The sequence below is a fragment of the Fistularia commersonii genome, chromosome 29, assembly GCF_037954325.1.
Source record: "Fistularia commersonii isolate RoL2024-O1a breed Wild chromosome 29, RoL_Fcom_v1.0, whole genome shotgun sequence".
NCBI lineage: Eukaryota > Metazoa > Chordata > Actinopteri > Syngnathiformes > Fistulariidae > Fistularia > Fistularia commersonii.
In genome coordinates, this window is record NC_141312.1 from 9,601,997 (window position 1) to 9,619,140 (window position 17,144).

At 40.8% G+C, this 17,144-nt stretch overlaps 1 protein-coding gene across 2 annotated transcripts; it reads right to left on the minus strand.

Annotated features, from left to right (window-relative positions):
• Nucleotides 1-2,090: 2,090 nt before the first annotated feature.
• On the minus strand, nucleotides 2,091-11,886 carry LOC147216939 (SWI/SNF-related matrix-associated actin-dependent regulator of chromatin subfamily E member 1-like). Of its 2 annotated transcripts, XM_086176760.1 has the most exons (11): nucleotides 11,753-11,886; nucleotides 10,950-11,006; nucleotides 10,025-10,068; nucleotides 9,656-9,760; nucleotides 8,753-8,833; nucleotides 8,326-8,457; nucleotides 7,979-8,150; nucleotides 6,689-6,861; nucleotides 6,519-6,620; nucleotides 5,871-6,132; nucleotides 2,091-3,057 (listed from the first exon to the last, which is right to left on the minus strand). In XM_086176760.1, the coding sequence occupies exons 2-11, from the start codon at nucleotides 10,954-10,956 to the stop codon at nucleotides 2,852-2,854; spliced, it is 1,284 nt and encodes a 427-aa protein (XP_086032886.1). In that variant the 5' UTR covers nucleotides 10,957-11,006; nucleotides 11,753-11,886; the 3' UTR covers nucleotides 2,091-2,851. The 2 variants fall into 2 exon arrangements, with proteins under 2 accessions (XP_086032886.1, XP_086032887.1); XM_086176761.1 differs by lacking the exon at nucleotides 8,326-8,457.
• Between the last annotated feature and the right edge of the window lie 5,258 nt (nucleotides 11,887-17,144).

Genomic DNA, 17,144 nt, shown 5'->3' on the forward strand with positions numbered 1-17,144 from the left:
TGCCTATAAATGTTCATACATAAAGGTGTGTCATGTGCATCTGGCACAAGCACACCTTAGGCCACAGTTCCGAGACTGACATTGTGGTCGTATCATCAGACTTTCGTCCTGGTCGTGGAACATTGGACCAGCTCTACACCCTTGACAAGGTCCTTGATGGTGCAAGGGAGCTTGCCCAACAACCAGCCATGTCCCACGGGGAATCTTGTAAGGGGTTGCTCCTGCAGTATGAGCTACCGAACCGGGGCGGTTCAGTCCTCGTGTGATCGGTGCCAGAACATGCTCCACATTGCTAGTTGTAAGTTGGACTTGTTACTCTGGAGGGGCTGTCCTTTGCTTCCGATTCTGTTCATGACATTTATGGACAGAATTTCTAGTTGCAGCCAGGGTGTTGAGGGGATCCGGCTTGGTGACCTCAGAATTGGGTCTCTGTTTTTTGCAGATGATATGGTTCCATTGGTTTCATCGGACCAATATCTCCAGCTCTTGCTGGAGTGGTTCACAGCCGAATTTGAAGTGGTGGGGATGAGCATCAGCACCTCCAAATCCAAGACCATGGTTCTCAGCCGGAAAAAGGTGGAGTGCCCACTTGGGGGAGAGTGGAGAAGTTCAGGTATCTCGGGGGTCTTGTTCACAAGCGAGGGTAAGGATGGAACAGGCGATAACACTGTTGATTTAAAGTTGTGATTTAGTGTTGCTACAGACTCGTTTTACCCTGTCATTAGCCATCTTAAATCATTATTTACTTGATTTTTCAGGTATTGTCAAGGTAAAGAACGCATAGGTTCATATAGAGTTGAAGATAATAAAAAGAATTGCAACATTTGAAGTTGTTGGAATCTCTGTAAATCAGCATATGAAAATAATTTGTCATACTAAGAATAAGCAGTCGCATTCTGCAACAATGCAGCGTAGCATGGAGGCAGGCAACCGGTGGCACTGCCAAGGTGTAAGGGAAACCCAGGTTGCTTTGATAGCAGCCTTCAGGTTATGCATTGTCAAGTCTGGTGTCTCTCATCTTCCTTTTAATTATGTCCCATAGTTTCTCTTGGAGGCTCAGGTATAGGAACAGTAAAACCATAGTCATTGAACCAGCTTTTGGTACCTTTGGCAGTGTGGCCAGGTGCTAAGTACTGCTGGAAAATGAAAACAGCATCTCCATAGATCTAGTCAGCTAGGAGGCACAAAACAAAGTCAGCTTTATTGTAAATTTCTCCACTTGTACTAGACATACAGAGGAATTGAGAAAATGTTTCTTACTTACCCACTGTGACATGAAATTAACAAAATAATAGCGTGCACATTAACAATGAAGTGGACAAGAGACATTTTTCTCAATAGCCCAGGTAAGACGCCTGATATTTTCTCTGATTCAAGAGTGGCTTGACACTGATTCAGGAGTGTGACATTTGTACAGGATTGGTCTGTAAATAGTGGCTCTTGATGGGTTAATTCTGGCTCAGTCCACACTCTGTGAAGCTTCCCCAAATTCTTGAATGGATTCCGCTTAACCAACGTCTCAAGGCTGCAGTTATCCCTTTTGCTTGGACTGTGTTGCCTACTGACACAGACTCAGACCATTTGAAGGCTCAGGAAACCTTTGCAGGTTTTTGAGTAAATTAGCTGCTATTTAGGTTGTGACACCACAACTTTCCAATTTATGGAAATAGTGACAAGCTTTTTCACAATATTCTATTATGAGACACTAAGTGTATTTTATCTATAACTCACTATGAAAAAATCATATTTAAAATTCAACAAATAAAGGTTTGAAATATTTCATTCAACATGCAATGCATCTACATAATTAATGGTTCTCTTTCTTAAACGAGAGAAAAAAAGAAACAACTGTAGTGACACAGAGAACTGCTTTGAGTTGACAACAGGAAACCAGCATATTACGATTTACTTCACCTACTTCCTACCACCTAGAAATTGCAGCTCTGCAGGCATCAAGTGCAAAAGCACATGCATACACAACAAGTCAGATATGCTTGGTGTAAAGTATGACACCCTTTGTCAAAATCGCCTTTCTCAGAAAAATATAACCATCTTGATGACCAATATTTCAGGGAAAAAACTGACAAGACTTTTACAGTAAAAAAAAAAAAGGAAGTTTATTGATATAAATATGGAAAACAAAATTCCATCAATGACTGGCTGTGTTTTTCAAGCTGTTTTATATTAACATGAAAATTTCAGTTTAAGCAAACTTTTCAACTTTATACACAATTCCATCCGTTTTCTGAAAATTACGGACATGTGCCAAAGATTTCGATTTGATTGACATCTAGCAAAATTGATAACACTGTCAGAGAGAGCACAGTACAGCATCAATGATCAGATGATTTACAAATGGATGCACAAGTAGAATAATGAAAACTGCAAAAAATAAATAACAAAATTAACAGTTTTGAATGACTAAGAACTCCTGAGATGATCTGGTGACTGCAATACTGACAATAAACAGATTTATTCCTGACAGGAGGTCACGCTGTTTAACAATATTCCAACTTGTTTTAACATGCAAAAATTAAACAAAAAGGCATAAATGACACTGCAATACATTGGTAGATTCAACACTGAACAATGATCATGAATTTTATCTATATCCAAATAGTCCATCTACTGCAAGAGATATGTGTACACTGGAAAAGGGCCAGTGGAGGTTCCTTTTCTGCAGAAGAAAAACAGATGACATGGCGCAACGAAGCAGCTGTTGATGTAGGATAGGACCTTGCTTTGCCAGCTTCGAGTGCTTGACATTTTTAATAAATGAAAAAGCATCATTCACTTTGGCCCGTGAGATGACATCGCCAGCAGGTAAGGTGATTCAGTCTACTGTTGAGAGTCAGTTGCCAGATCGGCCCCTGCTCAGGACCTCTGATGGTTCACAATTCAGGGCGTCTTCAGTCTGAGCCGAGGTTGTCTCTGAGCCTGTGTTGCTGTCACTAGTTCCCTCCTCTATGGTCTCCTCCATGACACTTTCTTTGTCTTCTGATGCAGCTTCCTCACTGCCTGGGTGAATTTCTAGTTCCACAGAGGCCTTCTGTTTCACTATGGAAGACACATGCTCACATGTGAACTGGATCCACTCAGTCACAAAGCATCTCTACTTAGTTTCGAAATATTTTAAGAGACAGACGGACAAACACTACTTCCCAATTTGACAGGTTCTATGGTTCAGTGATTTATTACAACAAGTTCAGTTACAACCGGAACAGCTGACTTTGTCAAGAGCATTTTACCTGTCAGAGAGAACAACAAGCAAATGGAGTATCTTCATCAATAGTCACATTTGGGGGTAAAAAAAAAATTGCTCGCATTAATAGGTGAATCTTGCACTTCTTAGTTCAGCTTCTAACTAATTAAGGGCCGCCCTAGTGGATCATCTGTTTCCATATTCCCCCTTCCTTTGAACTAGTAGCTCCATCTCCAGCATCCTTCTATCAATGTCCTCTCTCTCCTCCTGACGTGACCAAATCTTCTCAATCTGGCTTCACTGATGACAGATGTGTCATCTGGCCTGTCCTATTGATGTACTTGTTTCTAATCATGCCCATCTTCACCACTCCCAGATGAAATTGACCTAAACATCTTTACGTCTGCCATCTTCAGCTCTGCCTCCTGTCTTTTGGTCAGAAATCACCTCCTAGTTACAAATTACACTTGACAGTCCCACTTCCTCCCCTCCACTTGCTACATTATTACTCTTCCAACTTGTTGCTTTTCATTTGCACACAACCTACAGCTTACTGCAACTTATGTTTATTCCTCTTCTCTCCTGAGACTATCTCCATGTCTAAAAGTACCCCTCCACCTGGTAAATACTCTCACAGAAAATTAAAATGTCATTTGCATACATCGCAGTTCATGGAGACTTATGTCTGACAATCTATCAGCCTTTCTATCACCAATAGCAAGAAAGAAAGGGCTCGCCAGTCCTTGATGCAGTTCCATCTCCACCTGAAACTTATCTGAGACTCCTCCTGCACACTTCATCTTTACCACACGACCCTCATTCATACCTTGGACTACTCTAACATACTTCGCTACCATTCCTAATTTCCACATGGTATTCAATAATTCCTCTCTTGGCACTCTGTCTTACACTATCACTAACTCCATAAAGCCACAATGTAGCTACTTCTGGCCTTCTCTGCACTTCATCAGCACTCATAGCAAACATAGCATATGTAGTGCTCTTCCTTGGCAAGAAATACTGCTGCTCACAAATTTGCAACCAATTTTCCCTAACCTAGCTTCCACTTGTTTATCCCAGAATTTCATGGAATGTCTCTTCAGCTTTATACACCTGTAGTTGATGCAGCTCTGAACATTACCCTCGTTCTTGAAAAATGTCACTATTCAGAACTTTCCTCCTCCATTCCTCAGGTATCCTCTCACTCTCAAGGGCTGTTTAACAATCCAGTCAAAAACCGCACTGGTGCCTCTTCAAGACACTTCCATACCACTACCATTATGTCATCAGGACCAACTGTCTTTCTATTCTTCATTCTCAAACCCTCTCCCGCCCACTCTGGTTGTTCATCAGTTCTTCAGAGTATTCTATCTTGCTATCTATTTAACAATCTTGCCATCACACTTTCCTCATTCGTAAGTTCATGTCCATCTCTATCCTTAATCACCCTATCCTGCTGCACATCATTCCTGTCTTGAGCTCCTTACGTTGCCAATTGGTACAGGTCTCTCTCTTTCTTAGTGTCCAATTTCACATAAAACTCACTATAGGCCTGTTTTTACCTCATCCTTCTTCACCTTATGACACATAGTCTCCTTTTTTCCTCTGCCCAGGTGACACAAAAAGTGTTTTACTGCGAGTCTCACTTGTCAAGTTTGCTGTCTTTGCCCAGTTGTAGTTCTTAACTACCACCCGGGGCCTGGCTCAACTATTCCCTGAAGTTCTTGTTGCTGTCATCCTCCACTTCCAGCATGTCATCTTCTGTCCTACCTTTGCTCCTGGTAATAATGGTCTGATGCTATTTGTATATTAAGTCAGCCATTGTAGTTAGAGTCCCAAAGGTGAAATTTGGAATTTTTGTATGACCAATTTATTGTTTAACTTTAAATAATGTATACATTACTAATGTTACAGAGATAATTTCATGTTGGAAACAAATGGATGTTGTCTTGTAAGGAATTTAGTTCAGTCAGTTAAGCAATTGAACTTGAGCAATAGCCCAGTTCAATGTCAGCTCAGGATTTACATGTTGATATTACATAAGCGCAGCTTTTATTTGATGTCAAAAAATATACATTTTAAGGGAAAACTGAATTAAAATAAACTTGACATTAAAAGCTAAAAAAATATTAAAAATCATTTGTCAAAAGAGAAATAAAATTCAAGTGGGACTTTGAACATCAACTGGGCTAACAAACAATAGGCACTTTGTCAGAACCTAAATTAATAATGAGTCAGCAGATACACATGCATGTTAATATATAGTAACACCATATGTTTCCAGGCAACACCACTATACTGTTCGGAAGTTGACAATAACAATGTCAGAGATATAGCCCAAAAGTTCTATTTTACTGTGCTCCTTTATCATACAGTATGTTGTTTGCATCATCATGGGCAGTGCCCCCAAAAATGCAGTATTCAAACAGAAGCACTGCGAATGCCTCACAGCATCCTTCCAAAGATCAAATACGATAAAATAAAGCAGGTTAGGCCATTAAAGTTTATTCCTTGTAGTCCCATTGTTAGTACTTTCTTTTACCTATCTCACCAATAGCTTTATAACTTTTCAACTTAATCCTGCTCCAAAGATCACAGGGCTAAGTTTGTGTCAACATATAATCACTCTCTCCAGATTTCAGCTGAGTTTGAAGGGAGTGAGTCTCACCTGCTTTATCCATGTTGTTTGACTCAGGCTCATCGCTGTCTTTGTTGTTACTTTCACTTAAAGGATTTTGCTTGGATTTGTTGCCATGTGTTGCACACACATGTTTCTCTTCCTCAGCTAACACACAGGTAGGAGCATCTCTTGCATCATGTTCTCCAGCATCCTTTTCACGCTCCACCATGCGTTTCCGGGCGGCCTCTTCAGCTGCGGTTATCTCGGCCGAAATTTTCTCCATGTCTACTTCCACCTTCATGCAGCATAACTGAAATCAGTTTTGAATCATTTGTATTAGTTATAACGATGCCTGATTGGAAGATTTTTTTTATATATTGAGTTGATCTTCTTTTCTTTTGTCAAATGTCAGGCTTCGAAAATCAACCTAATTAATTAATCATTCTATAAAAGAGGCACTCTGGGGAAAAAAAAAATAAGAAAAAAAGATGACATGTCCTGACAACAAATGCAGCAAGCAGCATATAGTTGAAACCAAAACACTTAACAGTAAAGAATGACAGCTTAATGAGTACGTAGATCTATTCAACAGCAGCGTGGCCCAGATCTCCAGCTACACAATACACTTCAGGAACATACATGTAGTTTCAATGCAGAATGTGCTTGCAAGAGTTTAGGAGCTTATGGCTGTCATACCCTTTTGAGCTCATTTGTGAATGACTCTGTCGCTTCAATGAATTTTCTTTTCTTGTCCTGGTGACGATCTTCAATCTGAAGCAGCTCAGCTTCCAGTTTTCTCTGGGCACAGCAACAGCATAGTTATACCAGATTCATCACGGTGATGCGAGGATTTCGAGTAATCTTACCTGGTGAACCATCAGAGACTGCACCTGCCTTTTGAGGACCTGCATTCGAGCTGTGGTAACAACGGAGCGCACATCAGGAACAACACTTTCACTAAGTATTTCACTGATCAGCCGGTGGTTGCGTTGGAAACGAGCTGCAGCTGAGTGCTTAATGGAAAAGCCATCATCGTAATCTGGAGGCATGAAACACATTTGAGTCATAGACAATAAGTCAGAGAAGCATCGGGAATCTGGCATATGATTGACCTATAATGAAACATTGGAAGTCCTGTATATGGCTTCTTTCATTTATAAAACCATTACAAGAAGAATACATCTGTCATTGTCTGTATTTGGGCATATAAAACCCATGATTTTTTACACACTAAATATGAAGTGTAAGTTTAAGAAGACCTGTAATTAACTAATATACATTTATTACAAACAAATGTTCTTTCCTTTTCTGAATTATTTCTGCCTCTTAAGAGGCCTACTTTAAATCAATTATTTAAGAGTTAAAATCTACATAGACTAAGGACAATAACAATGTGTAGTTGTTTTTCCCACACTGTCTGGTGTTGGAGAATTATGTCCAAATAGATTGTCAATTGTAAACCTATTGCAAATTTCAATAAAGTCCAGCTTTAGAGGTTCATGAATGGTGAAATATCATTCAAGTTAGCTAAACATTATACACACACACACACACACACACACAGGTATTTTTGAATTATTATGAAAAAAGTTGTGCATCTCAAGCTAGAAACTAAACATTAATCAACCTCTTACTCTCAGATTTGATGGAATCCATGTTTTATTCTGTTTTGAAAGTATTATTAAGAACTGAAAGGTACAGTTACAATGACGAAAAGACAAGAGACAGAGCTAGAGGTTGCAGATATGAAGATGCTCAGGTTCTCTTTGGGAGTGACCAGGATGGATAGGATCAGGAATGAGTTTTATCAACACAATTTAAAAATTTTGAGAGACGGTCAGAGAAGCAAGACTGAGATGGTTCAGTCATGTACAGAGGAGGGATAGGGAATATATTGGTAAAAGGATGCTGGAGTTGGAGCTGCCAGGCAGGAGGTCTTTTTGGAGGTAGTGAGAGAGGATATGAAGTTAGTTGGTGTGAGAGAGAAATAAAAAAAAAAAAATTAGACACTGTTAATTTCTTTGTGAGTGGCCAAACATGGCAGTACGGTAGAGGGACAGGGGAGTGGAGTAGGATAACTGGCGACATGTTATTATGCGGCAATTACAAGGTCTTGTTAAAAAGCTCAAATCTTAAAACACAGACTTCACTCTTACCATCTGGATCCTCAGCTGGCTGGATGCTCATGTAGGGCTCGCCCTTGTCTAGTCTGGACTGCCTCTGACGATTCTCCTCCTCCAGAGCAGCCTCTGCTCGGCTCTTTGCATTGACGTAGGCCAGATAGGCTGGCGAGTTGTGATACGCCTTCATACTTTCATTATACTCAATCTATATTTGGTAATTAAAGAAATGACAAAGAAACAGAAGCAGCACAACAGTGTTTCATCAACTAGGCAAAAATTGATGAGAGGAGGAGAGAGGAAGTAAACATGACTGTTGGAGACACATCTACAGGTCATCCATCAGAGAGTGACCCATAAACATCCCTGGTAAAACAACCAACCTTCTCTGCTTCGTAGTCATTCAAATAATCCTGTTTCTCCTCATCAGTGAGGTCCCTCCACATGCCACCGATTATCTTCCCAATTTCCCATAGCTTCAGATCAGGATTGGAGGCTTTTACTTGATCCCAAACCTGGTGATGAGAACCAGACATGGGGTGGGGTTGGATTGGGTTGGAGGGGCTATAAATGGTTATCTCTTTGCAGAGAGGTCACAAACCAGAGGAGGCCGAGTGCTTTAAGCGCCATCTCCAAGCTGATAATTCCCATTGTGTAACGTGGACTAGTTATGTCCTGACTTCAATGGCTTTACCTACCTTGCAAAACAACTACTAGTGTCACGAACAGTCTTACTTATTTCCACATAATATAGTGAAATCTTCAAACCAAACAAATAATGATGCGATCCCAATTCATCACTGTGCTTACCTTTCGACTATATCTCATGTATGGCATCAGTGGTTTATCGGGGGGCTTTGGGGGCTTTGGGATGTTTATTCCTGATGAGTTCTGGCAAAGGAACAAAAAGGGTCATCATAAGAGCTGGTTGCCGCTCTAAGCAGGTAACCAGCTGGCCCACTAGGCAGAGCAAAGCTTGGGAAACCTTGGGAGAAGGGTTTCATCAAAACTCTTTAAATAAACAACAAAATAAAAGCGAATGCAAAAATCATTTAAAATAAATAAATGAAACCAAAATTGAAATCAAAATTGAGAAGTATAGTAGTTTCGAAATCATTTCACCTGCATTAATGTATGATGCAAATGTTGAGGCCTTATACAAACTACAACTCTAGCATACAACAGAAAAACATTGTTCATGAACAAGCCAAAAAAGTTACACTAAAGATTTGCTTTCATTAAGACATGTTATAATCAAAGTCAGCAAGACACAGCTTGGATTCAGTAAATCAATTGCTGCTCAACAAGCAGGGGCAGGTTGAGCAGCTAGTTAAACTCAATGGCAATATGGATTGCAGAAGTAACTTAACTTGGCTGTCAAAAATGTAGTCTTTGAAAGGAAGATATTATTTGAACATATACAAAATGGAAGATACAGTATGAGCCAATCCACAATGTTGGAGAGAAGACAGTGACACACGGCGACATTGATGTAATAGTCAAACTGATTCCATTGCAACATTACTAGATGTTATGCAAGAATGTTGATTATGAAGGTCAGTCATCAGCAATTCTTCGTTTTCTCTGGGCAAAGCCATTTGTTGAGTGAGACTGTACTGGATGTGAACTGATGCAGTTTTTTCTTTCTTTTTGCTTTTCTAGAGCCTCCATATATTTGCATTTATAAGGTTTCTTTAGTGTTAATATTCATACCGTTGCCCGATTGTTGCTGCTTTGGCTCCCTCCCAGTCTGTAGTTGTTGTAGGCCAGATGACTGTAAGGGTTGTACCCCACAAACCCTGCAGTGCTGGGCATTTGCTAATGGAAACACATGAAACAAACAGCAATGAGAAATGATCCAAATGAAGAAAAAGAATAAAAGCCAAGACAGAAAATTGGAGAAACTAATGAAAGAAGCTGGGAATATGGAAAAATAAAAGTAACTTTCGGTCTGGCTGAGGCAATAAGGAATATTATTAGCAAGTAATGGAGTATAGGCGCATTGATCTGTTCAACATGGGGCTCAAAATAGACCTTTAATTTCAAGGACAGGTCTGGTGGAAGTGCATACCGCATACTTACTGTTGTTGGTGCAGGGGGCGGAGGAGGGGCATATGACGGCCTCTCTGTTGGAAAAGAAGTGGTCAATTGTCAGCATGACAATGGTGAAAGCTGCCACCTAGTGTGTGTGTATGTGTATTTTTTTATATGACTAACATATTTGTTGGATAAATAACGCTGTAGTTTGACAATTATATATAACAGAACAGATAATCCTTTAATAGTCACACAAGGAAATATAGAGCATATACAGTAAAACAGTAATAAACAGACTACAATAGTGAGCACAATTAACAATATGAAATGATCCAGGTAAAAGAAAATACATGTAGTATAAAAACAAGGCTGACACTACAGAGAGAATAAATTGAAGAAAAATAACTACAGTTGAAGTGAAAAAGAAATCATAGAAATATTACCGATTTTGTGGTGATAAATTGTTTCATTGTTTGTCAGAATGTAAATTCACTTAAGTTAATTTCAATGAATTATCAACTTGTCATCTTGAAATAAAAAACATGCAAATAAAAGAAATGACCTGTTAGTCAGAAAACGTGTGTTTGATATGCAGATCATTTCTAAAAATGGGGAAAAAATTTCTGCATAAATATTCAAGATTTTACAAAAAAAAAAACAAAAAAACAATGCAAATGCTTAAAATGTTACTGGAATTGAAACGGCCCCTAACTGGACGAAGACTCAGGTAATATATGAGTACCACATATCTTATTATTAGCCCTACCACCTGACTGTTTAGGGTAGATTATATCTTCAAAATCTATATAAAAAAAAAGCATTACAGCATCATGCAACCACTAAAAATGTTTTTCACATTTCATTGTACCATTTTGTCCTATTATTGTGTAAATATGATGACCATATTTAAGTTTTTTATGACTATACGTTTTGCCACGAAAACATCCAAAATATACTTGCAGCTCCTTACTTGACATTTTAACACTTAAAACTTGGAACCCCTGTCAGTCTGTCCCAGTCAGTGGTTCTGTAAGAAACACATTTAAAAATATGTGAGGTTAAGACAGTGCTGTAGTGCGGACAAAGCGTATTGTTGAATCAAACAGACGTTGGATGGCATGAATATACTCATGATGATTAAACGTTTTTTACAAATGTACCCACTATCTGCTGTATGAGATGCAACAGAGCAAAGCCTCGTCAACTAATCAATTTGTGTTTGCTATAAATGTCATCAGTTTTCTTGCATAGTGCATGTTTATGGGTGAGTTGATAAACTGCACATTACATTGACCCCCCCCGCCCCCCTCTTTTGCTTCGCCGCTAGTAAAGCGCTGTCATGTAATCGCAATAGGGAAAAAAAAAAACAACCAGGCTCCAGCTATGCTAACGGGCTAAACGTAGAAATGATAGGGATTTATGACTGACAGATAGTAATAAGGCTAAATTCCGTTGCTTTTTACAATAAGGTAAAATAGTCTTGATGAGACGCCTTCGAAAGATATATCCATCATTAGTGAGGTGACTTTGTGAGGTGATGAAGACTATTATGACCCTAAATACCCGGTGAGCCAGTTTAGCTCATCAGCTGTTGTAACCAGCATGCTGACGATTAGCTAAGCAGCTCAATGAAAAGGAAAGTAGCATCTCATCTTAGCATGCAACATCAAGTCACATACGCTTAAAGACGCAAGCAGCCTCCTTGGTGTAAATGGTGAAAAAGAAAGTATGTCTCCCTTTTTAATTTTTTGCAATAATGACCAGCAAACTCACCGTAAAATCTTTAATCCCCGCCACACTGTTAAACGTTGTGGCTTTGTGGGGGACGCTAGCTCCCTCAAAACAGTCCCCCACTCAAACCCACTGAAACGTGTTCCACTCATAAGAATCTTCCAGAATTGCCCCCCACTCAACCCCACCCTATTCCGTCTTTGCTAATGTCTCGGTTGTCCATGTTGTGCCTCTGTCTTATTGAGATGACAGTGGAAGAGGAGATTCTTCACCGGGAGTAGCTGTGCTGAGAAAACTACGGGCTACATACGACGCGACAGATGTGCACCGACAATGTTATTCTCTGCTCCCTGTGGTGCGTCTTGACAACTTCAATGTGGCTAAAGACGGGGAACGATGATAGAAAGCAACGGCAATTCAATTGTGTCTACACCTTGCAGAGTCTGTACTGTGTACGGCCACTATTTTTCTGAGAGCTTATACATTCGAGCCTCTTTATTTACGGGACAAATTGAAATCATTCAGGATTAAAATAAACAATTCAACAGCGGAAACATTCTTTGGCAGTACACAGTAGCGTCAGGCTGTGAAAGACGTGGTAACTTTGAAAGTTAGCTTTCTGGGTGGTTCCCTGACACATCGCGAACCGATTGTTAGACGTCAAAGCTTCAGCATTCTTGTTCACATCATTTAAGAGCTGCACACATCAGTGGTTGTAATTGGGTGTTTCCTCAATATAAACAAAGAAAAGCCAGGGGGGGTTGACCTACTTCACAATTAGCCTCTATTTGTATAACTTCTTCATGACATGATTTTCTTCTTACCAGTTAGAACACCTCGAAGCTTATTTGTATTTTTGCTTTGTCTACATTTTGCGAAAAAAGTGGCGAGCCAGCACATAGAACTTCGAGCTGACTCAGCAAGAAAGCTCTGATTTTTGTCAACCCTGCTTCCTACACACCACAACCGAGGAAAGTGGCTCTTTTAAAGATGCAAAACAAACACACATGGGCATACTGTAGGTGGTATCTCATACCTCAGTTGTGGCGACCACTATAAAGTTAACCAAATCGGACCAACTTTATCCCAGTTGTCACTGACAAGCACTGCTATGCATAACTACATAAAAATGTAATAAGAACATTAATTGAGAATGAATATTTGAGAGGCAATGCAATACTCTATTGAGCCTTTGCAGTTTTGCTGCTAATCAGAGGGATTATACTAACCCATTTTGACAGTGCTGGCAATCTCATCAACAGGTGTAATCCTCTATCTTCTTTGCATGCACAAGGTGCAGGTAGGAAATGCTGCTTGGCCAAGGGAGTAGACTCCATACAGGCCGTGAACTTGTACTCCACTGGGCAGATTTGAAGGGAGACATCTGGAGGCTGGTGAAGGTTACATTTCTTTTGTAAGCTTCTGTGCAGGCTGAACACAAGACACATGCAAGGCGTCCAAGGCCAACTGAGGGATTGCTGATGCCCAGGGGCAGACCTGTGCTTGTGACATTTTGGGCCAAGCTGTTATGGTAATCCAGATTTAGACCCAGATGTTTGAATTGTGTTGCCCATCAAAAGAGGCTCAATACCACAACTGGACAGACCTGAACTTTTACTCTCATGACAAGTTTAGGAGGTACTTATAAGAACTGTTGAAGTCCCATTATTATGAAGTAGCATCCCAGATGTACTTCTAGATAGATTCATTAAGTATTAAGTTGTCTGACTATTGAGTGTTCAAACTAAAAGTTGACACATTTTTAATGGCCGATATCAACCTTTCACAGATATATCTGTGTCATTATATCTTGGTTCAAATGAAAGTGAGGAAAGCCCGCTTGGTGGTGGGACCGAACCTGGACCATCTTTAATTGGTGGCAGTGGGGAGGGTGAAGGCCAAACTGGGAATTATTCTGGACAATCCTTCCCAACCCCTATACAAGCTGTGGCTGATGGGCAGCTCCTTCAGCCAATGGTTCATCCCACCTGAACTGAACGCTTCAGACGCTCCTTTCTGCCCAAGGCCCTCAGACTGTACAACAGCAGTCTGGACGGCACACAACTCTGACTGGCCTGAGGTGCATCTGCTGTTTCCACAATCTCACCACCTCACCCATCCACACGTCATGCCCTGACTCTGCTGTCTTTCTTATCCTTGCTGGAGCCAACCCGCACACATCCTGCCTATTTTTGTTTATTTATTCTATTCTTGTCATCACTATTGTTACTCTATTTATAATTTCATTTGGTTCTGGTCGTGTACTTTTCACCCTCACCGTTCCTTTATGTTGTCCATTATTATCCCTGATGTTTTTGCTGTTGTTGTTGTTGCTGCTGCTGTCTATTTATTCGTGGATGTCTTGCTTTTTCTGTATTCTGTCTCTACTTATATTTATCTAGATATTTATTTTACTTTTTTATTTTTTGACGTTATAACTGTTATGCTGCTGTTACAAAGGAATTTCCCCTATGGGGATTAATAAAGTTTATCTTATTATATTTGCAAACTAAATATTTTCCGAGTCAGAAATTGGATCAGCTGTCATTGCCAGCTCAAATCACCTATTCATGGCATCCTTCTAACACTCAGTATGTATCAGTCTTACTTTCTACGGCTGAATCGAGGTTTCTCGAAAATCAGAGTTCATTACATTCTTAATGCAGTGCCATGACATTGAATTGTCATTTATTAGGTATGTGTTTGTGATTGTTCTGACATTAAATTGTCATCTTTGTCGCATGCCATTAATTTCTCTCAGATGTAAACTTGATGTCTTTGATATTGAATTGGCATCAATTGTAGACTAAATTGATACATTCCTCTGATGTCAAACTGATGAGCGACTGCGATTGGTACCAATGACCTACAGGGAACCAGTGGAAACTGGGCTACTGTAGGTCAAAGAAGGAGAGGAGGAAGGCGTGTTTGGAAGCAGAGAGAGAATAGGAAAGGCAAGAGTGTGGGACTGAGAGTAGGGACTTTGAATATTGGGACTACGACAGGAAAAGGTAGAGTTGGTCGACATGATGCATAGAAGGAAAGTGGATGTACTGTGTGTCCAGGAGACCAGGTGGAAAGGTAGTAAGGCTAGAAGCTTAGGAGCAGGCTTTAAGTTGTACTATCATGGTACTGACAAGAAGAGAAATGGAGGAGGATTTATCTTGAAGGAGGAGTTTGTTAGGAATGTTCTGGAGGTGAAAAGAATGTCAAATAGACTTATGAGTCTGAAACTGGAAATCAAAGGTGTGATGCTCAATGTTGTTACTGGCTATGCCCCCAAGTGGGATGTGAGTTTGGGGAGAAGGAGACGTTCTGGAATGAGCTAGATGAAGGGATGCAGAATATCCCCAGAGATGGTACAGACTTCAATGTTGGTGCAGGCAATAGAGGGGATGAAGAAGTGATGGGCAGATTTGGTATACAGGATAGGAATGCAGAGGGACAGGTGGTGGTGGATTTTGCAAAAAGGATGGAAATGGCTGAAGTGAACACTTTTTTCCAAAAAGACAGGAACATAGGGTAACTTATAAGAGCAGAGGTAGGAGCACCAAGGTAGACTACATCTTGTATTGACGAGGTAACCGAACAGAGATCAGTGACTGCAAAGTAGTTGTAGGTGAGAGTGTATCCAGACAGCATAGAATGGTGGTTTGTAAGATGACTGTGGTGACAAGGAAGATCAAGAGGACAAAGTGGTGGAAGCTGAAAAGGGAGGAGTGTTGTAAGGTTTTCAGGGAGGAGTTGAGAAAGGCCCTGGGTGGTCAGGGTGAGCTTCAAGACGATTGGACAACCACAGCTAGTGCTATCAGGGAGACAGGTAGAAGAGTACTTGGTGTGTCATCTGGAAGGAAAGTAGATAAGGAGACTTGGTGGTGGAATGAGAAAGTTCAGGAGTATATACAGACACAGTGGTTAGCAAAGAAGAAGTGTGACACTGAGAGGACTGAAGAGAACGGACAGGAGTACAGGGAGATACAACATAAGGTAAAGATAGAGGTAGCAAAGGCAAAACAAAGGGCGTACGATGCCTTGTGGGCTCAGTCGGAGGGTAAGCTGAGAGAGAACGATCTATACAGGGGGGTGAAACCGAAATAACGATGGAAAGGATGTACAACAGGTCCAGGTGATTAAGGATAGAGAGGGAGATGTATTGACAGAAGCTTGAAGAGTAATGGGAAGATAGAAAAAGTACTTTGAAGAGCTGAATGCGGAATGTGGAAAATGAAAGAGAGGCGAGGGTAGAAGAGGTGACTATTGTAGACCACAAAATAGCAGAGACTAGTAAAGGTGAAGTGAGGACGGCATTGAAGAGTGGAAAGGCAGTTGGTCCTGATGATATACCTGTGGAGGTGTGGAAGTGGGGCAGTGGTAGAGTTTCTGACTGGTTTATTCAACAGAATCTTAGAGAGTGAGAAGATGCCTTAAGAATGGAGACGAAGTGTGATGGTGCCCATTTTTAAGAATAACGGGGATGTGTAGGATTGCTGCAACTACAGAAGGATAAAGTTTTTGAACCATACAATGAAGTTATGGGAAAGAATAGTGGAACCTAGACTGAGAGCAGAAGTCAGCATTTGTGAACAGCAGTATGGCTCATGCCTAGAAAGAGTACTACAGATGCAGTATTTGCTTTGAGAATGCTAACAGAGAAGTACAGAGAAGACCAGAGGGAACTGCATTGTGTTTTTGTAGACCTAGAAAAAGCATATGACAGGGTGCCAAGAGAGGATCTCTGGTATCGTACGAGGATATCTGGAATGGCAGAGAAGTATGTTAGACTGGTACAGGACATGTATGCTGGCTGTGAGACAGGGGTGCGGTGTGCCGTAGGTGTAACAGAGAAGTTCAAGGTGGAGTTGGGACTCCATAAAGGGATCAGCTCTGAGCCCCTTCTTGTTAGCAGTGGTGATGGTTGATTCGCTGTGGCGACCTCTGAAGGGAAAAGCCAAAAGGAGAAGAAGATTTGCAGTGAATTCAAGTCCAGGCCCTTGGTTCAAGCCCAACAGGGTGCCTTCTGCGAGGATTTTGCATGTTCTCCTCATGTCTGTGTGGGTTTCCTCCAGGTTCTCTGTTTTTCTCCCACGGTCCAAACAACATCCAGTAGATCAACTTGAGACTCTAGATTGCCCAGACATGCGAGTGAGAGAGTAAAAGTTTGTTTGTATCAATATGTGGCGCTATGATCAACTGGCGACCGGTCAGGGGTGTACTCTGTCTCTCATCCAATGTCATCCGGAACAGGCTCCAGGTCATAAGTATAGGATAAGGGGTATGCATGGTCTGCCTGTGTCTGAATGGGTTTCCTCCAGTTTCCTTCCACATTCCAAAAACATGCAGCAGGTTAATTGGGAAACATGACTGACTGAGTGAATGTTTTCTGTCTCTGGAAGTGGCCCTGCGATTGACTGGCGACCAGTCACTCTCGCCCGAT